Here is a 24,215-nt window from a genome sequence, read left to right as displayed (position 1 = left end):
CTATTCCTTTGTGGGATGTGGGCATTGCTGGCTAGTCAGATTTCCTTCCTATTCCTAGTTGCCCTTGAGAAGGTGGTGGTGAGTTGCCTTCTTGAACCGCTGCAGTCTGCTGTGGATTGATCCACATTGCTATTAGGGAGAGAGTTACAGGATTTTGACCCAGCAACAGTGAAGGAACGGTGATATTTTTCCAAGTCAGGATGGTGAGTGACTTGGAAGGGAACTAGGAGATGGTGATGTTCCCATATGTTGGATGCCCTTGTCCTTCTAGATGGAAGTGGTCGTGGGTTTGGAAGGTGCTGTCTGAGGATCTTTGGTGAATTTCTGCAGTGCATCTTATAAATAGTACACACTGCTGCTGAGCATCGTTGGTGCAGGGAGTAGATGCTTGTGGATATGGTGCCAATCAAGTGGGTTGCTTTGTCCTGGAATGTGTCAAGCTTCTTGAGTGTTGTTGGGGCTGCACTCATCCAAGCAAATGAGAAGTATTCCATCACACTCCTGACTTGTGCCTTGTAAATGGTGGACAGGCTATGAGGAGACAGGAGGTGAGTTACTCGCCTCGGTATTCCTAGCTTCTGGCCTGCTCTTGTAGCCCATGTGTCAATGTGGTGGGTCCAGTTGAGTTTTTGATCAATGGTAACCCACAGGACGTTCATAGTGGGGGATTCAGTGATGGTAATACCATAGAATGTGTTTAGATTGTTTCTTATAGAACATAGAATAATATAGCGCAGAACAAGCCCTTCGGCCCTCGATGTTGCACCGGCCTGTGAACTAATCTAAGCCCCGCCCCCTACACTATCCCATCATTATCCATATGCTTATCCAAGGACTGTATAAATGCCTCTAATGTGGCTGAGTTAACTACATTGGCAGGCAGGGCGTTCCACGCCCTTACCACTCTCTGAGTAAAGAACCTGCCTCTGACATCTGTCTTAAATCTATCACCCCTCAATTTGTAGCTATGTCCCCTTGTACAAACTGAAGTCACCATCCTCGGAAAAAGACTCTCACTGTCCACCTTATCTAATCCTCTGATCATCTTGTATGTCTCTATTAAATCCCCTCTTAGCTTCCTTCTCTCCAATGAGAACAGACCCAAGTCCCTCAACCTTTCTTCATAGGGCCTACGCTCCAGACCAGGCAACATCCTGGTAAATCTCCTCTGTACCTTTTCTAATGCTTCCACATCCTTCCTGTAATGGGGCGACCAGAGCTGCATGCAATATTCCAAGTGAGGCCGCACTAGTGTTTTGTACAGTTGCAGCATGACATCACGGCTCCGGAACTCAATCCCTCTACCACTAAAACCTAACACACCGTAAGCATTCTTAACAGCACTATCAACCTGGGTGGGAACTTTCAGGGATCTATGTACATGGACACCAAAATCCCTCTGCACATCCACACTACCAAGAATCTTTCCATTGACCCAGTATTCTGCCTTCCTATTATTCCTCCCAAAGTGAATCACCTCACATTTATCCGCATTGAACTCCATTTGCCACCTTTCAGCCCAATTCTGCAGTCTATCCAAGTCTCCCTGTAACCTGCAATATTCTTCCACACCATCCACCACTCCACTGACTTGTGTCATCTGCAAACTTACCAAACCATCCACCTATGCCTGTGTCCAAGTCATTTATAAAAATGACAAACAGCAGTGGTCCCAAAACAGATCCTTGAGGCACACCAATAGTGACTTGACTCCAGGCTGAATATTTTCCATCAACCACCACTCGTTGCCTTCCTACAGAAAGCCAGTTTCTAATCCAAACTGCTAAATCTCCCTCAATCCCATGCCTCTGTATTTTCTCCAATAGCCTACCATGTGGAACCTAATCAAAGGCTTTGCTGAAGTCCATGTACACCATGTCAACTGCCCTTCCCTCATCCACATGCTTGGTCATCTTCTCAAAAACTCAGTGAGGTTTGTGAGACACGACCTGCCCTTGACAAATGCATGCTGACTATCTCCAATCAAATTGTTGCATGCTAGATGATTATAAATCCCATCTCTTATAATCCTTTCCAAAACTTTTCCTACAACAGACACAAGGCTCACAGGTTTGTAATTACCTAGGTCATTCCTACTGTCCTTCTTGTACAAGGGCACAACATTTGCAATCCTCCAGTCCTCTGGTGCTAAACGTGTAGACAATGAGGACTCAAAGATCAAGGCCAAAAACTCCGCCACCTCCTCCCTAATTTCCCAGGCAGTCCTCGGAAAAATCCCATCCGGCCCAGGGGATTTATTACCTTCACACCTTTTAGAATTGATAACACCTCCTCCTTACTAACCTTAATCCTTTCAATTCTAGTAGCCCGTAACTCAGTTATCTCCTCCACAATATTCTCCTGTTCCTCAGTGAAAACAGATGAGAAATAATCATTTAGCACCTCTCCAATCTCCACAGGGTCCACACACAACTTTCCACCTCTGTCTTTGTCTGGCCCTATTCCTACCCTAGTCATCCTCTTATTCCTCACATACCTATAGAAAGCTTTACGGTTCTCCTTCATTCTACCTGCTAATGTCTGCTCATGTCCCGTCCTTGCTCTTCTTGACTCTTTCTTTAAAACCTTCCTAGCTAATCTGTAACTCTCCATCGCCTCATTTGAACCATCTCGTCTCATCGTCACACAAGCCTCCCTCTTCTGCTTAACAAGAGATACAATTTCTTTAGTAAACCACGGTTCCCTTCCCTTATCGCTTCCTCCCTGCCTGACAGGGACATACTTATCAAGGACACGCAATATCTGTTCCTTAAACCAGCTCCACATTCCCCATCCCCTGCATTTTGCTCACCCATTCTATGCCTCCTAAGTCTTGCCTAATCGCATGATAATTGCCCTTCCCCCATCTATAACTGTTGCCCTGTGGCATGTTCCTATCCCTTTCCATCGCTAAAGTAAACATAACCGAATTGTGTAGGAAGTAGAAGGAGTTGAAGGAGAAGTTAAGGGTGAGGATGAGTTTGGTTAGGTGGACAAGGGTATCAGTGGAGGGGGTCTGATGGGGCCTGCGGGACATGAAGAAGTGGAAGGCTTTTAAGCCATCTGCATGGGCAATGCAAGTACATAGGGACTGGACGTCCATGGTGAAGATGAGGTGCTGAGGGCCAGGGAATTGGAAGTTTTGGAGGAGGTGGAGGGCGTGGGTGGCATCACGGATGTAGGGAGGGTGTTTCTGGACCAAGAGGGAAAAAAATGGAGTCAAGATAGGTGGAGATAAGTTCAGTGGGGCAGGAGCAGGTGGAGACAATGGGTCGACCAAGGCAATCGGGTTTGTGGATTTTGGGAAGGAGATAGAAACTGACCGTGTGGGGTTGGGGAATTATAGATTGGAGGCTGTGAGTGGGAGGTCACCCACTGATTCCAGTTTTGCTAGGGCTCCTTGATGCCACACTCGGTCGAATGCAGCCTTGATATCAAGGGCTGTCACTCTCACCTCACCTCTGGAATTCAGCTCTTTTGTCAATGTTTGAACAAAGGATGTAATGAGGTCAGGAGCTGGGTGGCCCTGGCGGAACCCAAACTGGATGTCACTGAGCAGGTGCTGTTTGATAGCACTGTTGATGCCATCTTCCATCGCTTTACTGATGATCGAGAGGAGACTGATGGGGCGGTAATTGGCCAGGTTAGATTTGTCCTGCTTTGTGTGTACAGGACACATTTGGGCAACTTTCTACATTGTTGGGTAGATACCAGTGTTAAAGCTGTACTGGAGATAGCTTGGCCAGGGGAGCAGTAAGTTCTGGAGCGGAAATCTTCAGTACTATTGCCAGAATGGTGTCAGGGCCCATTGCATTTGCAGTATCCAGTGTCTCCAACTGTTTCTTGATATCACTTGAAGTGAATTGAATTGGCTGAAGACTGGTATCTGTCATGCTGGGGATCATTGGAGGAGGCCAATATGGATCATCCACTTGGCACTTCTGGCTGAAGATTGCTGCGAATGCTTCAGCTTTATCTTTTGCACTGATGTGCTGGGCTCTTCCATTATTGAGGATGGGGATGTTTTTGGAGCCTCCTCCTCGTGTGAATTGTTTATGGGCAGGGAACTGTTTCTCCCTATCTATCTGTTCGATCAGATCACCCCTTAGCCTTTTCCACTCCAAAGAAGACAGACCCAACTTCTCTGATCTGTCCTCATAACTGATGTTTCAGATGTACTGTTGTACCCTCCTTGAAACCCCCTCCTTCACTTTCTCCAATATGTTTATATCAGTGGCACTCAGTAATTGAGATGAAGTTTAACAATGTCTTTTGCAAGTTGTGTATATTCTTTTTGCTTTTGTACTCTTTGGACCTATTTATAAAATTTACTAACTGCCCTCTCCACCTTCATTGATCTGTGCTCATATGCACACAGGTCCCTCTGTTCCTGCAGAGGCTGAATAGGCCGGGGCTGTTTTCCCAGAGCTGAGTGACCTTACAGAAGTTTATAAAATCACGAGGAGCATGGATAGAGTGAATAGCCAAGATCATTTCCCCAGGGTAGGGAGTCCAAAACTAGAGAGCACAGGTTTAAGGTGAGAGGGGAAAGATTTTAAGGGGGCCGAAAGAGGCAACTTTTTCCACACAGAGAGTGTTGAGTGTATGGAATGAACTGCCAGAGGAATGGCGGGTGGGGGAGAAGTCTGGTCCAATTACTTTTAAAAAGGAATTTAGATGAACATATGAGTAGGAAGGGTTTAGAGCAATGTTGGCCAAATGCTGACATATGGGACTAGTTTAATTTATGACATCTGGTCGGCACAGATGAGTTGGACCAAAGGGTCTGTTTCCATGCTGTACAGCTCTATGACTCTAAATCCATGCTGTTTCTTGCTTATTAACCCTTCTTTATTTTTAAGGACTCTAATTATATCCTGAATAATTTATTTTGAAGCTTCCCCATCATTGAAGTTAAACTAACTGGTCTGCAATTTCTGGGCTTATCCTCAGAGCTATTTTGAATCAGGGCATGATGTTTGCAATTCTCCAGTCTTCTGGCACCACTGAGTCTAAGGAAGACTGAAAGATTTTGGCCAGTACCCCAACAATTTGAATCGAATCGAATGATTTATTGTCAAATGTAATTTACAGTGAATAATACAGTAAAATACAGTGAAAAGCTTCAACTGTTGCCACAATCTGGCAGCATTTTGAACAATTGAAGAATAAAAAGGATAAAAAGACATTACTGAAAAGAGAGCCCATCTTCATTCCGTTGCCTCTGCCATGAGACCTGATCCCTGAGCCAGCTCCCCAACGCCACCTGTACCACCACCCCTCCTCCACCACCTCACTGCCACCTAAGCCAGACCCACTAATGTAGCCATCACCACTCTTCAGGTGCCATCTCATCATCACTGGGCCCATCTCGCCAACACTGCCAATGCCAGATCCGATGCTGCAAGTATACTCGCCCTGCAACCAGGAGCCCCCGGCTTTGCCACTGCTGCTTCTCAGATAACCAGAAGTCTCGGGCTCTGAGCCTACCACAACCTGGTGCCTCTACTCTGGGCACACCACAACCAGGATTCCCTCGCTCCACAGCCACCAAGCGGCCACCTCACCAAGAGTCCTGCTCCGGCTGCCCTCCTCCTCAATGGCAGCAGAGAAGGTGACATCGACAGGTAGAGAGAGAAAAAAAAAGGAAAAGAAAGAAGATGGAAAGAAGGGAGGAGGTGTCCAGTCTGTCGCAGACAGTTTCAGGAGCCTGAATACTGCCTAACTTGCCGGTGCCGCCATCTTGGGATGCTGCTGCCCCTTCAGCTCTCTTCATGAAACTACACAATTTTCACTTAACACCTGCACGCTAACTTTTCAATCACTCACTAAAGTTTCGCAGCTCCTGTGAAAATTAAACACCCTGTTAAATGCAATACATGAAGCCCTAGTTGGGGATTTTTTCTCAAATATCTTCTAGCCCAGTCATGGGGTGAAGTGATGACCATCTCTTGACTCTCTTATGTGCTCTCTCCTTTTCTCATTCTCCAACTTAGAGGCAAGGAAAGGTTGTAAATGTATTTTATTAAGCAAAAGATTGAAAATGCTCAAAAGAACAAGGCAGCCAGAAATGCTTTGTTCTGACAGTATTGTACTGCACAAGGCATGGCGTGGACATGGACAGCTAGACTGAAAGCAAATAAGGGCGAACCAATCAACAAATGGTTCAAAAGAAAGAAGAATCCCAGATCTAATGATGTCCGATGCTCATAGGTATAACCTAACATCATTGATATTCAAAAAAAAATCTGCTGTGAGATCATGAAGCTTAAAACAAAATGAACAGGAAATGCTTTTCAGAATCACGTGATATCAGCTGTGACAAAGCTTAGAAGTCTCAAATCGGCAACTATTCAAGACATTGTTATTTAAGTAGGCATTGCTGAACCACAAAGGTTAAGAGGAATTCATTTTTCCCAATGCTCCCTATAACCTGCACAACAACCTGGATGTTCCAGGAAGGACTATGCACAATTTGGAAGCTGTAGACAAAAACAGAAATTACTGGTGAAGCTCAGCAGGTCTGGCAGCATCTTTGGAGAAAATTGAGAGTTAACATTTTGGGTCAAGTGACCCTTCCACAAGAAACTGTAATTTACCAAATGTGCATAGTAGCACTAAATTATGTAAAAGGGCTGCACACTCCAAAAAAACATAGGTATGTTTCCCCTATCCCCAAATAGGAACCACATGAAACAAAATTCTTATGCTGTGGATACTGTACTAAAAAAAACAATTCTTAAGTAAAGCAATAACCAAAGGCCTTATCACAAAAGTGTAACACCACGAACGGAAATTTCCTGTCTTCTAGCTGTATCACACAAAATTTCCATCTGGATTTATGAAAGAAGACTGTGAAATTATTTTAATTCCATGGGAACGAAATATCCAGCAATCTCAAACCCTTATGGCCCCTCAGTCGAACACTGAATGGAGAATTATACGCATTGTCTGATGTTCAACATACCATCTTGTCAACTGGAGCATGATTTTTCTTTCCATGCTGGGTTGCTCTTTGTGCTAAATTGCTCAGCAACACAATGAATTAAATGTCTGTATATATTCCTGTTCTAAAGTCATTACATCAGACCTGAGCACCCAAGAGTGATAAATTGGAGCTTCACCAGCTACAGACTAACACAAAAATCCACATGTGCAACAACAGAGTCAATGTTTATTCCCCCTGCCACAACAGGCAGTCAGTCATCAGTCATGGAGGAGGCTGTGTATTAAGGGTTCTATAATACATAATAGCATATACACAAACACACGTACACATCATTAACATAATTAAATCAAGCACCCACAGTGTGGTTGGGAGCTAGATTCAGAATTTGCATATGTTGCTCCGGTTTCCCAAGGATTAGGAAACTGAGCAGTGAAAAGACAAGAAATGCTGGCACACAAGGTAAGGCCTTTTATAGAGTCCTCATAGGCTAAGGAGAGGTGGAATGCTCCCCTGGCTCTCAAGGGAGCTTATAGTCTCCAGCCTGTTGCACTTGCTAAACTGTCCACCAAATATCAGGAGGCCCGTCTCCAAAGTCATGATAGGAAACCTTTGGAGAATTACTAGAAACAAGTGTAATTGTAATTTAGAAAGTTACAAATTAACAAACGAAAGCAAGTACAAATCTATTAAAAGCAAATTGCATTTGAGGGCATTAAAGAGGAAAGATGAAGCTTGTGCTGTTGATGTTGTATATGTAGACTTTTACAAAGAGTGTGATAAGTTTACAATAATAAATATGTTGACAAGATTGAAGCCTACGAGACTAATGACAAACACCCAGGAGGTGAGTTGAAGCAATTTTTTTATTAAATGCAAATTATTATGCGGAATGTAGTGATGACAGATACAGATTTAATAGAAACTTTAAAGAGGGAATCAGTTAAGTGTATGAAAGAGAAAATTTTACAAAGCATTGGGGAAAGAACAGGAGAGGGAGACTAAAATGCTCTTTAATACAGAGCTGGTGCAGACATACCAAATGGTTTTCCTTCAATGCTGTATGATCCTATGAGTTTATGATTGAGTGACATCAAGAATTCTAAAGTGCTAGGAGATGGCAACTACATGATCTGCAACTGACAAAGTGGTGGCAAGGAATTGTACAAACCAAACTGCAGTGTACAGCACAAGCTAAGGCACTGAGTTTATGGCAAAATGGAGTAAGGCAGGAAAGGGATTGGAAAATAAAAGACGGATTTTGAAGTAATTACACTCAGAACAGGTAGACAATGGAGTATAGTAACAGGAAAGAGGGGAGGTGAATGAGTCTTAACATGAACAGTATAGGAGCAGAATTCTAGCGAAAGGGATCTGGGAGTGTTGGTCCAGGATTCTCTAAAGGTTAACTTGCAGGTAGAGTCCGTAATTAAGAAAGCGAATGTAATGTTGCCATTTATCTCAAGAGGGTTGGAATATAAAAGCAGCGATGTGCTTCTGAGGCTTTATAAGGCTCTAGTTAGGCCCCATTTAGAATACTGTGTCCAATTTTGGGCCCTACACCTCAGGAAGGACATACTAGCCTTGGAGCGTGTCCAGCGGAGATTCACACGGATGATCCCTGGAATGGTAGGTTTAACGTATGATGAATGGCTAAGGATCCTGGGATTGTACTCATTAGAGTTTAGAAGGTTGAGGGGAGATCTAATAGAAACTTACAAGATAATGTATGGTGTAGAAGGGGTGGACGCTAGGAAGTTGCTTCTGTTAGGCGGAGAGACTAGGACCCGTGGGCACAGCCTTAAAATTAGAGGGGGTAAATTTAAAACTGAAATGAGACGACATTTCTTCAGCCAGAGAGTGGTGGGCTTGTGGAATTCATTGCCGCAGAGTGCAGTGGAGGCGGGGACGTTGGATGCCTTCAAGGCAGAGATCAACAAATTCTTGATCTCAAAAGGAATCAAGGGCTACGGGGAGAGTGCAGGGAAGTGGTGTTGAAATGCCCATCATCCATGATTTAAATGGCGGAGTGGACTTGATGGGCCGAATGGCCTTACTTCCACTCCTACGTCTTATGGTCTTATGGTCTAAGTTTGAATTTATTTATGGAAGAAGTCAGAACTCCAGTGAAAAGAACTTTTAGGACAATTAAGGACAGATGGATAGGTGTTTGAACGAGGTAGATATTGGTAGATGGTGTTAATTGGTTGAAATAGGTGGTCCTGATAATGGTTAGATTGTGGGGCTTGAAGAGCTAGAATGTTCAGGCTTTGAACAATCAGATGTATCTGTATAAGCAGCTTTAACTATTAACATGATTGAGGCAAATGTTTCTAATACAAGCCAAACAAAACTGGCTTGTCAACTTTACACCAAAGAACGTGATGCCTGGCACAAAGCTTGATATTAGACAAGCAGCCAGATAGCATGTAAAGCTGAGGGTGGAGACACAGCAGAAAGCTAGTTGTCAACTATTTCTTATTTAGTTATGTTAAGCACAACAAGGTGGACTCATACTCCAATCCATTTTGAAAACAGATATTTGTACTTGCACTTATTGTGAAGATTTCCTTTATCCATCATGATAGAATATGTTTAACAGCCAATTCATCTTAAATTCTGCTTTGGAGACATAGTCCCCAAGGTCCATCAAATCAGCATTTACTGAAGACAAATTGGTGTGTACTGCTACTAAACAATGCAATGCAGGCTGTCAAAAGCAGCACAAGACAAAATAAAGACAAGCACAAGGATACTGTCTGTTTGCATTTCCCACTGTAGCCATTTTACTGACATTAATTAAATAGCCACCCACACTGTGCAATGGCTCTGCACTAAAATTAATTCATCTTTCAATTCCAATATCCTGGGGTTTATATCCAGAGTACTACTTTCTGTGACTGGACACTCACAATTAAACCTGAATTAAACGTGATGAAGATAACAAAGTGTGGAGCTGGATGAACACAGCAGGCCAAGCAGCATCTCAGGAGCACAAAAGCTGATGTTTCAGGCCTCGACCCTTCATCAGAGAGGGGAATGGGGAGAGGGAACTGGAATAAATAGGGAGAGATCTTCTATCTTTGGTCCGCCTCCCCCTCTCTCCCTATTTATTTCAGATCCCTCTCCCCATCCCCCTCTCTGATGAAGGGTCTAGGCCCAAAACGCCAGCTTTTGTGCTCCTGAGATGCTGCTTGGCCTGCTGTGTTCATCCAGCTCCACACTTTGTTATCTTGGATTCTACAGCATCTGGAGTTCCCATTATCACTTAAATGTGATGAACATTTGTTTTTTGGATTCCAAAGTCAATGAATGTTTGTGGGATCATGCTGTGTTTTTTTTAAGCTTTGCATTAACCTTCACATTCACTGGTGACAACACATAAATATCCCAGAGAATTATCTTGGGCTATACCGTAAATATAGTAAGGCACCATAAAATGATTCTTTCCTAGAACATGGCAACATGGTCTGTACAGCTTTGCACAAATAGTCCCTGAAGTGTGTGCAAAGTAAAGACTGCCCCAACAGTGATATTTCTGTCTTTTACAATGTCTATCATTATGGCTTCTGCTAATGAGATTGCACAATTAATGCTGAATTATAGACATCTTTATTCAATAGACTGTTTTCACTAGGAACCAGATTGATACTGTCAAGACTCATTTGGACTAAAGCGTTTAACAGCTGTCAGTGAAAGGAGACTTTCATCCCAACTGTTGAGGTTGGATCTGAAGCTCGTGTCACAACACAATATGGCTTCTAGTCAGAACAACTATATCAACTTGGACGTATAATACAATACAATTACACAGACGGGGATTACTGCTCGTAATCAGGATATAGCTTTGTTACATTAGCAACCATTTCGTTTGCACACTGAGCAAACCAATGTATCACATACATACTGATTGTTCTGAAATTCAGTGCAAGAAAACACAGTTTTGCCAATTGTACATTCCAAAACCAACATTATTGACCGGATAAGTAACTGGATACTTCTAGTTAAATGAAATGAAGTTTACAAGGATGCATGACACATGGCTTACCTTGAATACCTTCGATCAGTTTCACAGCATCTTCTGCAGATAATCAAAATACCAGAGAGTAGGACTAAAGTCCCACCAATGAACACAGACACGAGGACAAGAAGTAGGACATAGCCATCTTGGACACTCGGATCTTTGGGAATAGCCTGCAGCAAAACAAAGTGTTACAAGTTAAAAAACTAAGCCTTTGCTTATGATAACATGATTGCTTTTTTTTTAAATCAGTATGGGCTGATAACACACATTGGTCAGAAATACATCATTGCCATTGGTAGAGAAGAAATTAACTTTAAGGAAATAGAACATCCAATCCCTCTTAAGTAAAATAATAATGTATTTGTTACAATTTAAAGTTGCATTCTGGGGAAACAAAAAATGAGTTATGAAATAATTTCAATTAAACAAAATATATTACTAAATTTCCACTTTATGCATTTATTAGAAACTGAATCACTACACAACTTGAACAGTCTGTGGTATATAACCATTGCAATCATGAAATGATGGCATACAGGTGCATTTATCAGTCCCTGGAAAATGCTGTCAATCTAATCATATAATACAAGTACTTTCCTGTCTTGCCTGCTACCTCTGGGATATGTATTACTAAGAGCTGGTGAGCAAAACGAAAAAGGAATTTCACAAATATAAATTGTTCAGTTTAACATACTTTTAGAATCAGCACATAAATAGTGCTGTGACATTTAGTTAACACTCTTGTTCATGATGTTACACAGTGGGATACTAGTGGATATACTCTACAGCATTTGTCCAAGATCCTGTTAAAATAAGTATTTAGTGCCTCCATTTAAAAAACCCTGGAGAAATACCAGAACCCTCATGTTAAAAAGAATAGCTCAGAGTGGTTAAATGTTAAATCTAATGATAAAATATTTATGTTGCACCAACACCTCATTTTTCCCATTTGGGAAAGTGAGCTGTTGCATGAGTTTCTTGTGATGTCAAATGTTGTGGAATTATTACTGTTTTAAAATACAATTGCATGAGAAACTAATGGAATGCAAATGAAGAAACCTTTAGATGGATTGTGTGACTGCAGAAATTTATTATGAAGCAGGAGTATGCAACAGTGCATTAGGGAAAGTTAATACACTAATTTTACAAAAGGAGGAAATAACTTTGAGTCATGTAAACTGTATTTTAAGCTAAATAATTGAGCAGTTGAACGATCATATTAATGAGTGATTATAACCTAAAAATGGAAAAGTCGTTTATAATTTATCCTGACAACATGCCTATTATAACCCATAATGCAGTGAATCTGTCTATATTTCTTGAAATTGAGATCTATCAAAAGTGCTTACCTCTCTCTCAATGTCAGCAAATCTAGGGAACTTATCGTTGACATCAGAAAGAAAGAAGGAGGTCACACCCCCATCTAAATCAACGGAACTGAGGTTGAGAGGGTGGAGACCATCAAGATCCTTGAAGAGACGATAACCAAGAACTTGTCCCGGACTTCCCACTTAGATGCAATGGTCAAGGCGGCATGTCAACACCTTGCCTTCCCAAGGCAGCTCAGAAAATGTCCATGACGTCCCTCTCAAGCTTCTACAGATGCATTGTTGAAAGCATACTGTCCAGGTACATAACAGCCTGGTATTGCATCTGCTCTGCCCAGGACTATTAGAAACTACAGTAGTTGCAGCGCACAGCCCAGAGCATCATGGAAGCTAACCTTCCATCCTGATCTCCCACAACCTCTTCCATCAGACAAAAGGCACAGAAGACTGAACATACGCGCCAGCAGGTTCAGGAACAGCTTCTTCCTGGCCATTATTAGACTGATGAATGGACTGTCTAGCCTTAAATAATAACCCTGCTAACATTGATCTTGCCTAGCGTATGTCCTGTACAACGTAACCTGGATGCCTTTAAGTCTTTTTACAACCTCTGATCTGTACATTCATGCTTACTATGATCTGCTTGTACAGCTCGTAAATAAAGCTTTTCACTGTACTTCGGTACATGAGACAATAAATGAATCATTTTACAGAAGAAAATTACTGCTTATTTTTTTGCAGGCTGAAGTACAAGGGATCCAGCATCTGGAATAGAAAAATACATCTACGTGGGGGCACAGTTGGAAAGTTGCACTCAAGAAATGCAGAATATCCCAGTTTCTAGTTGGCAGACAAAAATTGCTGGTGTGAAACACACCCTGAAATTGACAAGCAATTACTGTACAGGGTGTCAGAGCCCACACTTGCGGAATTCATGTTTGTCCTGGCCACAGAACAGACACCTTGACAGACCAGGCAAAGTTGTGTAAACAATTATTAGTCAGAACGCCAAAGCCACCAACCAGAAGAGCCTCAAGCACCTTCCCCATTAGCAGGTATTCAGTGGCAAGTGATAATTGACTTGTTGGAAATAAAACAGATGACCCAAACTGCCTGGCTCTTTTGTCCATGACCAGGTGGCCCTGGAGAGGGAGCACACAGTGTCCTTTGGCATAATTTAGGCATTTCACAAGTACCAGACATAAGCTGTTGTTAGTCAGCTTCTCCACCCCCCACAACCAAGCCCTCAAACCAAATTTTAATTTCATTTTGAGAGTTTCCTTTGAAATGTAATTTTTATTACATTGCCATTGAGGTCTGGTTCTATGAAAACTTAACCTACTAGTTTCCTTTGCTTTTGCAAAGGAATATGAAATAGATGCCGACACCAAAGACATTTTTAAAGTTTGGATCAATAAAGATGTTGGTGTCCTGCAATGACCATAATAATCAAAATCTTTATACAAGCCACACAGTTTATACAATAAATCTAAATCCGGGTGAGCAGTCTAAGGCATTGTCCCTCGAGATTTGGTGTAACTGGATTTTGCAGGACAGATGTATAGCAGTTGTAGAAATAAATCCACAGAAGGGCCTTTTATCTGCCCAACAATTGACCAAAGACAATAATCTTCAGTAGAAAAAAAAGAGGAGTAATCTCTTCAAATAGTTTCCAAATTACAAAGCATACTCTATTTGTGTTAACAATATAATCTAGTAAAGTTGCTTAATGTTTTTAACATTCAGAATCCTTGCTGAATTTCTGTCAATCCATAGGCAAGCCTACAAAGCACCCTTCGATTTACTTTAATCCTTACATACACATCTTAACTCAGAATACTTATAAGTTCATATTTCTGATGAAATAAATAGTACATCATTATGGTAAGGAAAACATTAACATAATAAACTAGTACTTACCATATTCTTGTATTAACTAAACTGCAGGGAGACACAGGTCTTCAAGCATGCGCCTTGTTGACTGCCTCAACAAATACCTTTGGGTTGCTTATAATGACTTAGACTTAGAATCCCTACAGTGAGAACATAGGCCCTTCAGCCCAACAACTCCACACCAACTTTCACAGCATCCCACCCAGACTCATCCCCCTATAACCTACCTAAACTACACGTCCTTGCACACTACAGGCAATTCAGCATGGCCAATCCACCTAGTTTGCGCATCTTTGGACAGTGGGAGGAAACCCACGCAGACACAGGGAAAATGTGCAAGCTCCACATTGACACCCGAGAATAGAATCGAACCCAGGCCCCTGGCTAAACACCAAGCCACCGCACTGCCATTTGAGTGCTGGACAAAGAGGTATACAAATGGAGATCTTCCAATTTTGAGGATGGACTGCCATTTACACTCTGCATTCCACAAGTTGTCCTGTTGGAGGCACAATTTGGCATGTTTTTCCCAAAAGCTGTTCAAATGATCTGTAGGAACTTTGCTCCTGAAGATCATAACATTGAACTTTCCAGTCTGAAGACATGAAAGTTAGTACAATTGACAATCATAAAAGAAAGCTGAAAATTGAGGAACATCCTTGTTAAGAGCTGAAGGCATTGTTTTTAGTACTATAAAAGTTAGCCACTCACTATAAACAAGAAATAAACTGACAGTGTCTAGATGTGCACCAATTTTGTTTTTAGATTGGCAAGCTCAATGTTGCATGAATAATAAAAACATATTATATTTGGCCATTTACAGACTATTAGGATGAAATGAGCATTAATATCTGGTTGTCATAAAAATACAACTAGTTTGTGAGAGAAATCTTTACTAGGAGCAGTTTGCTATATTTCTTGGCCCAAATTAAAGTCTGAGAGATTAAAACTTAACTGAAACCAAGAAGGTTAGCCTGTGATAAACTATGGCTTGGGGAAAACATTGTGTTATGTCTCACAGCAGATGTGCGATATATGTTTAAGGGGCATGCTCATGATTTTATCACCCTATCATGGCATGTGACCTAATGCTATAAAGGTCTCAGTCTCTCTTTTATTGAGGCTATGGTTACCCAGTCGAGGTTTATGAGATTCCAATGCTATACTCCGGTGGTAGGCTCTTCAATATCTAGCGAGCCATTCGATTGTAATAAATGTTCAAGTGAATGCCCATAGGGCACCATCACCTTCATACAGCAACTATAGATGGTTTTGCGCAGGGCTCAAAATACAGAGGTGCATGGGTGAATTTATCCAAAAACGTCCAGGAAAATGCAATCATGGAGAGTGACTAATAAAAGAGGAATTGCGCCAAGCATGTCGATTTTTTGAAGTGCTTAAAGTCATGGCCAGGGAAATGTCTATGGATATTATTTGTTCTTCCAGAAAGCATCTGATAAAGTCTTTCATCACATGCTGTTAGCTAAAATTGAAGTTCAAATACAAATGTGAAAACAAATTATTGACTTGGTTAGGAAATTGGCTGCAGCAAGCAACAGAGCAGGAATAACAGGCAAAAAGTAAAATAGACAGAAAAGAGGTGATTAGTGATGGCCAGCCTCTATTAGGCCTCAATCTGTCCTAAATGAAAAGAAACAGCAATCTTAGAAAGGAATGTATTAGTTGTTCTGGGGGCCCATTTTGAGGTATATATCACTTAGTATCATTTTCAAGTATTATTGTCTTTTTCCTCCAGTGGTGCAGTATTTTGTAATCTTGTTGTTTATCCAAAGAAAGAAACCCTAACAAAAACAAAAGGTATTGCTCCAACCTGACTGCATCATCATCTGATGAAAGAATCAGTGAGATTACAAATTTAGCCCCTAAGATCTAAGCATAGCTACTAAAACAAAAACTGAGTGTCTGAAAACCACAGTAGCCCTGGAGAAAATTTCAAAAGGAGTTCTAGAGAGCAAATGAATTTAGCCCTGTTCTTGTCAGTGATGACCACATCACAGAATTTTTATTGCAAAGTCACAACTTTGTGTGCTCCATTATAGAAAGAACATTAAAGCTATAATGACAAAGCACAGATTTACAAAGATTGCACTATTGAATAATTTGAAACAGGAAACTATTTTTGTGAAGAAATATGTTATATATTAGGTCTATTTTCATTGAAGCAGAGAAAGCTAAAAGAAGATTAAATAAAGGTTATTAAGATCATGAAGAACATTGGTAGGACAAATATTGAAAGATTATTTTGTCTGATTTAAAAGCCAGTTACAAGGAGCCTTCAATTAAAATCCTCATGATATGAGTGAGGAGAACTGTTGGTGGAAATGTCTTTAGAAAGAGAATTGCAGAAGCGTAGCGTGTTTTGCCTCAGGGAATAGTTGAGAGAAACCATTGTATGTTTCAAGAGCAAAGTGGAAAACTATTTGAAGCAAAGGGGTATACCAGGCCGCAGGAAAGAGCAGACCAATGTGATTAGTTTTGCATCATTCTAGCAAAGATCCGGCACAGTTATGAAAAGTCAAACGGCCTCCTTCTGTGCTAAAACTTCTAAAGTTCTAAATGATTATATTGCCTTTCACATAATTGAAACTTAATGAACTTTAATTGGTGAATAGACAGTGTGCTTTTTGTTGGCCTCACAGCATCACGCAAAAATACATAGAATCCCTTCATATGGTCTTAGCCTTTGTATAAAGCGTCTCTTTCTTCAGTCATGTAGTAAAAAAATTACAGTGGTAAGATCAGTCATCTGTTGTTGGCAATCCATGAAACATACTTTATTAGTGGAGAACTAGATTGTTTGGAAAAGATATTCTAATAACATATGTGAAAAGTTTAACAAAGCTGAAGTTTGAGATCTTTAAAACAAGCAACTTTTAACCTTTAAACCAGATACTGTCTTGTATAAGTAATATTGCAGGCAGTGACATTGGTCGACGGACAAAACCACAAGCAATAAAACATTTTAAAAGACCTCAAGGGAAGCTATCCCTTCAACTGTTACACAGGCATTCATTCAGGGTTAGTACTTTCATGTTTAACTCATTAAAATTAAAGTCAAAGGGAAATTATTTGTATGCATCTGGAGGCATCAGTTTGTTTTTGTTCCTTTATTTCAGTTCCTCAAGAACTCTGGTTCTAATCTCACATGCAATTTACACTCACCTCCTAAACCGCAGTTATTAACCTTGGATGTAATTATTAACAGCTATCAGTAAGAAGTGAATTTACCTGAAGGCTTCCACATTTAATCTCTTTGGTACTGTTGATATGATAACTATTGTGCCTGCTGCTGCAAGTTAGTATTTTCTTCGATCCCATGCTCTTCGACTCTGCCCTTCTACTGTGGTGCTGCTATCCCTGCAAAATCAGCTGATTGGTCAACCCCATGTTGTAACTGCCTTCAAACGTGCACATTTTGCACTGGGAACTCACTGAATTAACACCACGGAGTTGCATGGGTCCCATGTTAAGTCTGTTAGTCAAGTGCATTGCCCTCCTTGACAACTACTCAGCTAATTTATGCTGAAATCGAAAATTTCCCCTGGTATTTCTTTGTTTGCTTAAAATTTAAGTCTGACTGTTACTTGGCAGATCTTTAGGAAAAAAAGTGCTCATTACCCAAATTATATAAGATTTAATTTCTTTATAACTTTATTTTAGCATCCCATATAACCCAAAAAGACATAAAATTAGAAAATGAAACATGAAAAATGTGTTTGCATTAAATGGGGACCATAAAGATATGATATTGAACAGTAAATCCAATCGGGAATACAGGAGGAAGCTCTTTATTGAGAGAATGGGACTGGTTACCACACAGGGAGAAGTTGACGTGAATAACATAGGTATATTTAAAAGGAAGTTAGATAAAGATATGAGGGACAATGCAATATATGGTCATGGTGACGGAGTTGGAAAACAGAAGTGGGAGAAAGTTCAAATTAAACATAAATGTGAAGATGTTCTATATATCAATATTCTACTGGATCAGTTTGTTTTTAAAGAACAAAAGGGGTGTCCTATCCTGAAAAGATAACCATTATGGTTAAGTTATAAAGTCACACAAATATGGTGAGCTAGGACACATTAATGCAAACACTTTCATGTCAATACCAAGTAATTAGGTGTCCATCAATGTAAAGAGTGGTAGAGTAACTTGGCAGTCAGATCCCAACGTGGCTTCCAAATGCATTAAACCAAAGCAAATAAACAGCCTTCCAATCAGTCAGCTTGTATTGCTTCACTTTTCAACCAGTTGTGGTTTGACAACAGCCTAATGCTAAGTCACATTTTCAAAATGTTCTAAATGGTTCACTGAATGCCCTGGACACGTTTAAGTTTTACATGGAACTTATTTATTGTGGAGATAAAACAGATATTACTGCCTGCTAAATATTAGGTGCCAGAAGTCCTATGCATGAAATGGAGCAATAATGCGCTGTACATTAATGCATCTTTGTGCAAATTGGTCTGAGACCAATCTACAACATGCTAATAGTCCACCTTTTGGGATAGCAACCATCAGACACCAGTTTCAGATATTGCAGAAGAGCTGATGGAATAGAACTTTCCTTATTTCATTAGATGTAAGATGTTCATTAGAAAGTTAGTTGAGCAATTACCATTTTCCACGACAACCTCCACTTCCAAAATTGATTTGCTGTGGACTTACCTCTGTTAGTCAAATATTGAAAAGAGTAGTAGACTGAATCATACCAAGAGGTTTAAGTTGGAAATGGAATAGGATGGAGGTAGCATAAAGTTCTGAAAGAAATCTAAATTGGGCTACTCAGATTTTCACTTGATGATTAAAATCATTAATTTTGCCCACTAGTCATTTCGTACTTATTTACATTTACACAAGTGTTATTTTATTGGGGTTTTTGACAAGCTATAAAAAGTATTCCAGGGTCAGTTCATCTGTTTATAAGACCAACTAATTTTTATTAAATGGGGTGAAAATCAGGTGAGTTTGCTGAAGGGTAGATGATCCATTCCACCAGGTATCTCCTTAATTTTGTAGTTTATTAATGCAGAGTTTCATTCATTGTTTTCTTTAAATGCACACTGTACAATTTAATAATACATACGTACTCATACAAAACCACAAAGCAACAGAACACAAGTTCAAACTTAAAAGACTTAGTTCCTGATCCTGACCATGTAGTCAAAATATTTCCACAAAAATGAGAGGAATGAAGTTACAAAGAACGAAACATTCTGACTGCGGAAAAAAAAAGATAAATTTAGCTTGGTGGCAGTTCTTTTAATTCAATCACAAAATTAAGGAACTGAGAAACACAGTTAGTTCCGAATCATGTTTCCAGTTTACCCCAGAACCAACTTAGCAACTCATGTTCCGCCTGGGAACCCTGCAGCCTAATGGTATCAATGTGGACTTCACCAGTTTCAAAATCTCCCCTTCCCCAACTGCATCCCTAAACCAGCCCAGTTCATCCCCTCCCCCCACTGCACCACACAACCAGCCCAGCTCTTCCCCCCCACCAACTGCATCCCAAAACCAGTCCAACCTGTCTCTGCCTCCCTAACCGGTTCTTCCTCTCACCCATCCCTTCCTCCCACCCCAAGCCGCACCCCCATCTACCTACTAACTTCATCACACCTCCTTGACCTGTCCGTCTTCCCTGGGCTGACCTATCCTCTCCCTACCTCCCCACCTATACTATCTCCACCTATCTTCTTTACTCTCCATCTTCGGTCCGCCTCCCCCTCTCTCCCTATTTATTCCAGTTCCCTCACCCCATCCCCCTCTCTGATGAAGGGTCTAGGCCCGAAATGTCAGCTTTTGTGCTCCTGAGATGCTGCTTGGCCTGCTGTGTTCATCCAACCTCACATTTTATTATCTTAGCAAAGATACATCCAGGTTGGCCTCAGCATGGGTACAGGAGTCAGGTTACAATCAAGCAAAACACAAAAACACTTTAGCTGTGTTCAGGTATGCGTATTACTGACAGTTTTTTTGAATTCAGCTGATGGTTATACTGGTTCATCAAATCAATTATTTATGATTATTCAAAACTATGTAGTGGAATCTTCTGTGCCCGGAAGTGGTGAGGTTTGAGATGGGGAGAGCGCTTAATTATCTGAGGTGGTGGTGTATCCAAAACCACCACCTCCCACCTCCACTGGAATTCAGTTTTGGTTTAGAAGGCCCATGGTTAACTTTCCTGCCTTGTCACCACTTAAGGGGCTCAAACTATCATTATCGCGGTTAACCCTGCAGCAGGTAGGTGTGCCACTTTTCAGTGTCCCTGATATCCACTGCCTTATGGGTAGTTTGACAACTCAGGGGTTGGTGAGCAATCAGTGCATGCTTGAGGGGCTGGCCATAAGGAAGGGGATGCTTGCTGGTTGCAGCCTTCTGAGTCCTTTTTTTTCTGACTGTCCTGCTCCCTCTCTCTCCATGAACTCTAATCCATGAGCTGCCCAGGTCGCTTACCTTTGTTCTGGATCTGCTATGATCAGGGCCATCCATAGGTTCCCCTTTGGCAGCAGCTACAGTTTCCTCATCAGTGCTGAACAGCACAAGAGCTCCTACTTTCTTATTGGTTTGCAACTATTGCTGTGTGGGACTAGTTGCAAGGGAAGGCCTACCAATGGCTTCACCACTGCCTCAACGGTTTGTGGCTCAGTGGGGCTTGGAATAGACGGCCCAGGTCTCCCACTGACCCTATAACTAGCAAGTGAGTTCTCTGATACTTCAAAAAGTTTCTGTCATTTGGTGGGTTTTGAATTTCCACAAAGATATCTCACAAAGGCTATTGACTCCCATATTCGATGAGACAATATGGAAAATAATAGCTGTGTTCCCTACATGTTGGCACTTTAGTATGCAGACAGTGAATAGCAAAGCATAATCAGGTAAAGTTTCTACTTTGGACACAACTGGCAAGCTGGGCACAAATTGTGCTCAAAATCATATTAGTTTTGTGAAGTATAAATTCAAGATTCTGCTGAAACCGAGGCACATATCACCAAAACAAACTCTTTCATGAGCTAATCCACATGCATAGGACTTTGGAAGATAATTGCTTATTTCTTTGCACCACATAGATATTCTTTGGTGTATTTAAGAGTGACCCGCTGATGCAGTTACATTAATACAATAGAAAGAATAAGCATTTTTAACAAGTGTCTCGCCTCTCCCTTTGAATAAGTTCATTTTAAATAACTGCAAATTGCTTCAATAAAATTGCTCAGAAACATTTACCAGTTTCATTAGCATCGAGTGGTCAGCTTCTTAGTAAATTAAGCACATTTTAATATTTTCAAAAATGTGCCTGTGTGTCCTTGTAGTTAACAATTAAGTCTAGAGTGACTTGAAGAGCCTTTCCTAGGCTCACAAAGGTCTGCTTAATGGCAGTTCACCATAGTGATTAATTCAATTTTGAGGCAGGGCCAGTCATCTGGTCAGGATGGACTTCCCGCCCAATGTTATCTTTAAAATTAGCCAAGAGTTTGCAGAAACTAGATCTACACTGGATTTAATCCGTATCTGAAATTTCACAATCTTTTGCAGTGATTAGGCCATGTTTGGGTGATCTGTGCTTTAGAAAACTAGCATAAGCCAGGGGAAAATCCAGTCAAGATCTTGTGTAAATAGGTATATATTATTGGTTTTCTGAATGTTCATCCATTGATCTATAAATTCATTTAACAGCTGCAGCCTGAAATTAGGTCTGGTATTTCATGTAGATTTAGTAGCAAAATGAAAAAGTAATGAGAGGTTTTCTGTTCATTATCCTGGATAACATTGTAAATTCTAACCTAACATTACAGTTAATGAAGGTGGTTGAGGATCGTATAAGGTGAAATTTCATCTAAAAGTGTGATCTAAAATAAAGATGGCAAAGTATCTGAGATAAGATGGATAGTAAAGACCCTAAACATAACATTCACATCCCATCAGAAGTCACTGGACAGTGATAAAATGTAGGAATACTGGCTGTTCATTGTGTCCTCAGCTAACCTGGGCGGAAGGTTTATTGCAGATCTCTCACATATGCTTAAAATGAACAGATCATGTCTGATGGAGCAAAATACTAACAGTGTTTCAAATTATAGTGAATTGTTTGGTCTAAACCAACGATTACAATTTAATGAAGTGTGGAGCTAGAGGAACACTTTTGATGATTGATGATTGCACAGTGAACATTCTCACTTCTGACCTGATGATAGAAAGAGTGTTATTGATGAAGCAGCTGAAGATGGCTGGCCTTAGGATATTACCCAGAGAAATTCCTGCAGTGAAACACCTCAGGAGCCTACAGCCCAATTGCCTAAATGTGGATTTTACCAGTTTCAAAAATCTCCCCACCGCCCCCCTGGCCTCATCCTACGACCAACCCTCCCACTCACCACTACATCCTTGACCTGACACAATCTGTCCATCTTCTCTCCCACCTCACTGCCCAATCCACACCACTCCCTTCCTGCATTCACCTACCAGCATCCAAACCACCTTCCCCAGCCCAACCCCTCCTCTTTCTATTTAATTCTGAGCTCCTTTCCCCCAGCCCCCATCTCTGAAGATGGGTCCTGACCCAAAACATCAACTTTCCTGCTCCTCTGATGCTTCCTGGCCTGCTGTGTTCCTCCAGCTCCACACGGTGTTGTATCTGACTCCAGCGCCTGCAATTCTTGCTATCTCTGAGTGATTACAAATTAATGTCTCTTTAAAATCACAAATTAAGTATCTATTTTAACACGACACTATTGTTTGTAGTGTCTGAAAGACATGTTTTTAACTACCAAACACCCTAATGACTAATTACAATATTTACTTGAAATAAAGAGAATGCTGGAAAAGGCTCAGAAAGCCAGGTAGCATCTGTGGAGAGGGTCAATGTTTCATGTATAGCTTTCTGCCTTTTGTCTCCTTAAATCTTGCCTAATTATCTTCACCTGGGGCTAAATACTTCTCCATGATAAAGTCCAGCCCTTCTTCAAAGACAAAGTTTTCATGACAATAACATAAAGCATGACAAGAAAGAAGGGAAACAAAGTTTAAGAGCATAATAATTGAGATCTTTATCATGAAGGTGGGCCGCATTCTCATGTGGCATAGTCATCGGTTGCTTTTACTTTCTATTTTCTACTATCTTTTGCATAATGCTAACTTCTGTCCCCGTCCAGCACACAAGTAAGCAAGTGCATGCACACTCATTTTGAATATCTCTAAAAACAATTAATACTTGAAGGAATGAGCTGCCCCATTTTAGTTGCTCGCTTCCACAGTCAGAGAAGTTTCCTCTCTCAGATCACTCTTTTCAGCCTTTCGGAGAGATTCCATTTTCACACAAGTAATAGCAGAATGGCACACAGTAAGATGGGAACATTTTGGACAGCCACATGTCACCATACTGCTGGTGGAATTTGCGATATATTGAATATCATGAACCTTACTGATATCAAATTCTGGGCCATTATGTATCAAGTCATGTTTATCTTGACAATGGAAGTTATGCACGCAAGAACAAAGTTTATCCTGTTGTCACATATGATCCTATTAGACAATGCTATTTTTGTAAATTTATTCACAGGGGGACATATTGTAAGGTGAAAGGAGTAAGATTTAAAAAGAACCCGAATGGCAACTTTTTCACACAGAGGATAATCAGAGGTGGAATGAACAGCCAGCAGAAGTGGTAGATACAGGTACAGTTATGACATTTAAAAGATATTTGGACAGGTACATCAATAGAAAATGTTTAGTGGGATATACGCCAAACATGTGATAAATGGGAGTAGTTTAGTTTGGGAAACCTGGTTGGCATGAAGAAGTTGAATCAAAGGGTGTGTTTCCGTGCTTATGACACTATGACTACGAATGTGGGCACCATTGGCTAGGTCATTTACTGTCCCTCCCTAGTGGCGCAAAGGGGGAGCAGTAAGGAGTCACCCTCGGTCTGGAGTCACAAGTGGGCCAGTGCAGATAAGGATGACAGGTTTCTTTCTCCAGAGGGCAGTATGAAATCAGATG

General features: G+C 40.9%; 1 protein-coding gene and 1 long non-coding RNA gene across 6 annotated transcripts in view; one reads left to right on the top strand and one right to left on the bottom strand.

Moving 5' to 3' along the window:
• Positions 1–12,450, top strand: part of LOC125465962 (uncharacterized) — a 60,442-nt gene extending 47,992 nt beyond the window's left edge. The window contains exon 4 of the long non-coding RNA XR_007250340.2: positions 12,337–12,450. This is a non-coding gene — a long non-coding RNA (uncharacterized LOC125465962). The remainder of the gene's footprint in view (positions 1–12,336) is intronic.
• The window catches only part of cbarpb (CACN subunit beta associated regulatory protein b), a 184,766-nt gene that overhangs the window by 135,378 nt on the left and 25,173 nt on the right, over positions 1–24,215 (bottom strand). For 4 of the 5 annotated variants that reach the window (XM_048559997.2, XM_048559998.2, XM_048559996.2 and 1 more), the window contains exon 3: positions 10,995–11,140. In XM_048559997.2, the coding sequence (XP_048415954.2) occupies positions 10,995–11,140 (146 nt within the window). Of the gene's footprint in view, positions 1–10,994; positions 11,141–24,215 lie in introns of those variants that run through there. The other variant, XM_059638493.1, reaches the window with a different exon arrangement.

Source organism: Stegostoma tigrinum, chromosome 30, assembly GCF_030684315.1.
Source record: "Stegostoma tigrinum isolate sSteTig4 chromosome 30, sSteTig4.hap1, whole genome shotgun sequence".
NCBI classification, from domain to species: Eukaryota; Metazoa; Chordata; class Chondrichthyes; order Orectolobiformes; family Stegostomatidae; genus Stegostoma; species Stegostoma tigrinum.
Note: the sequence above shows the minus strand (reverse complement) of the source record. Positions and strands in the feature narration are given on the sequence as shown.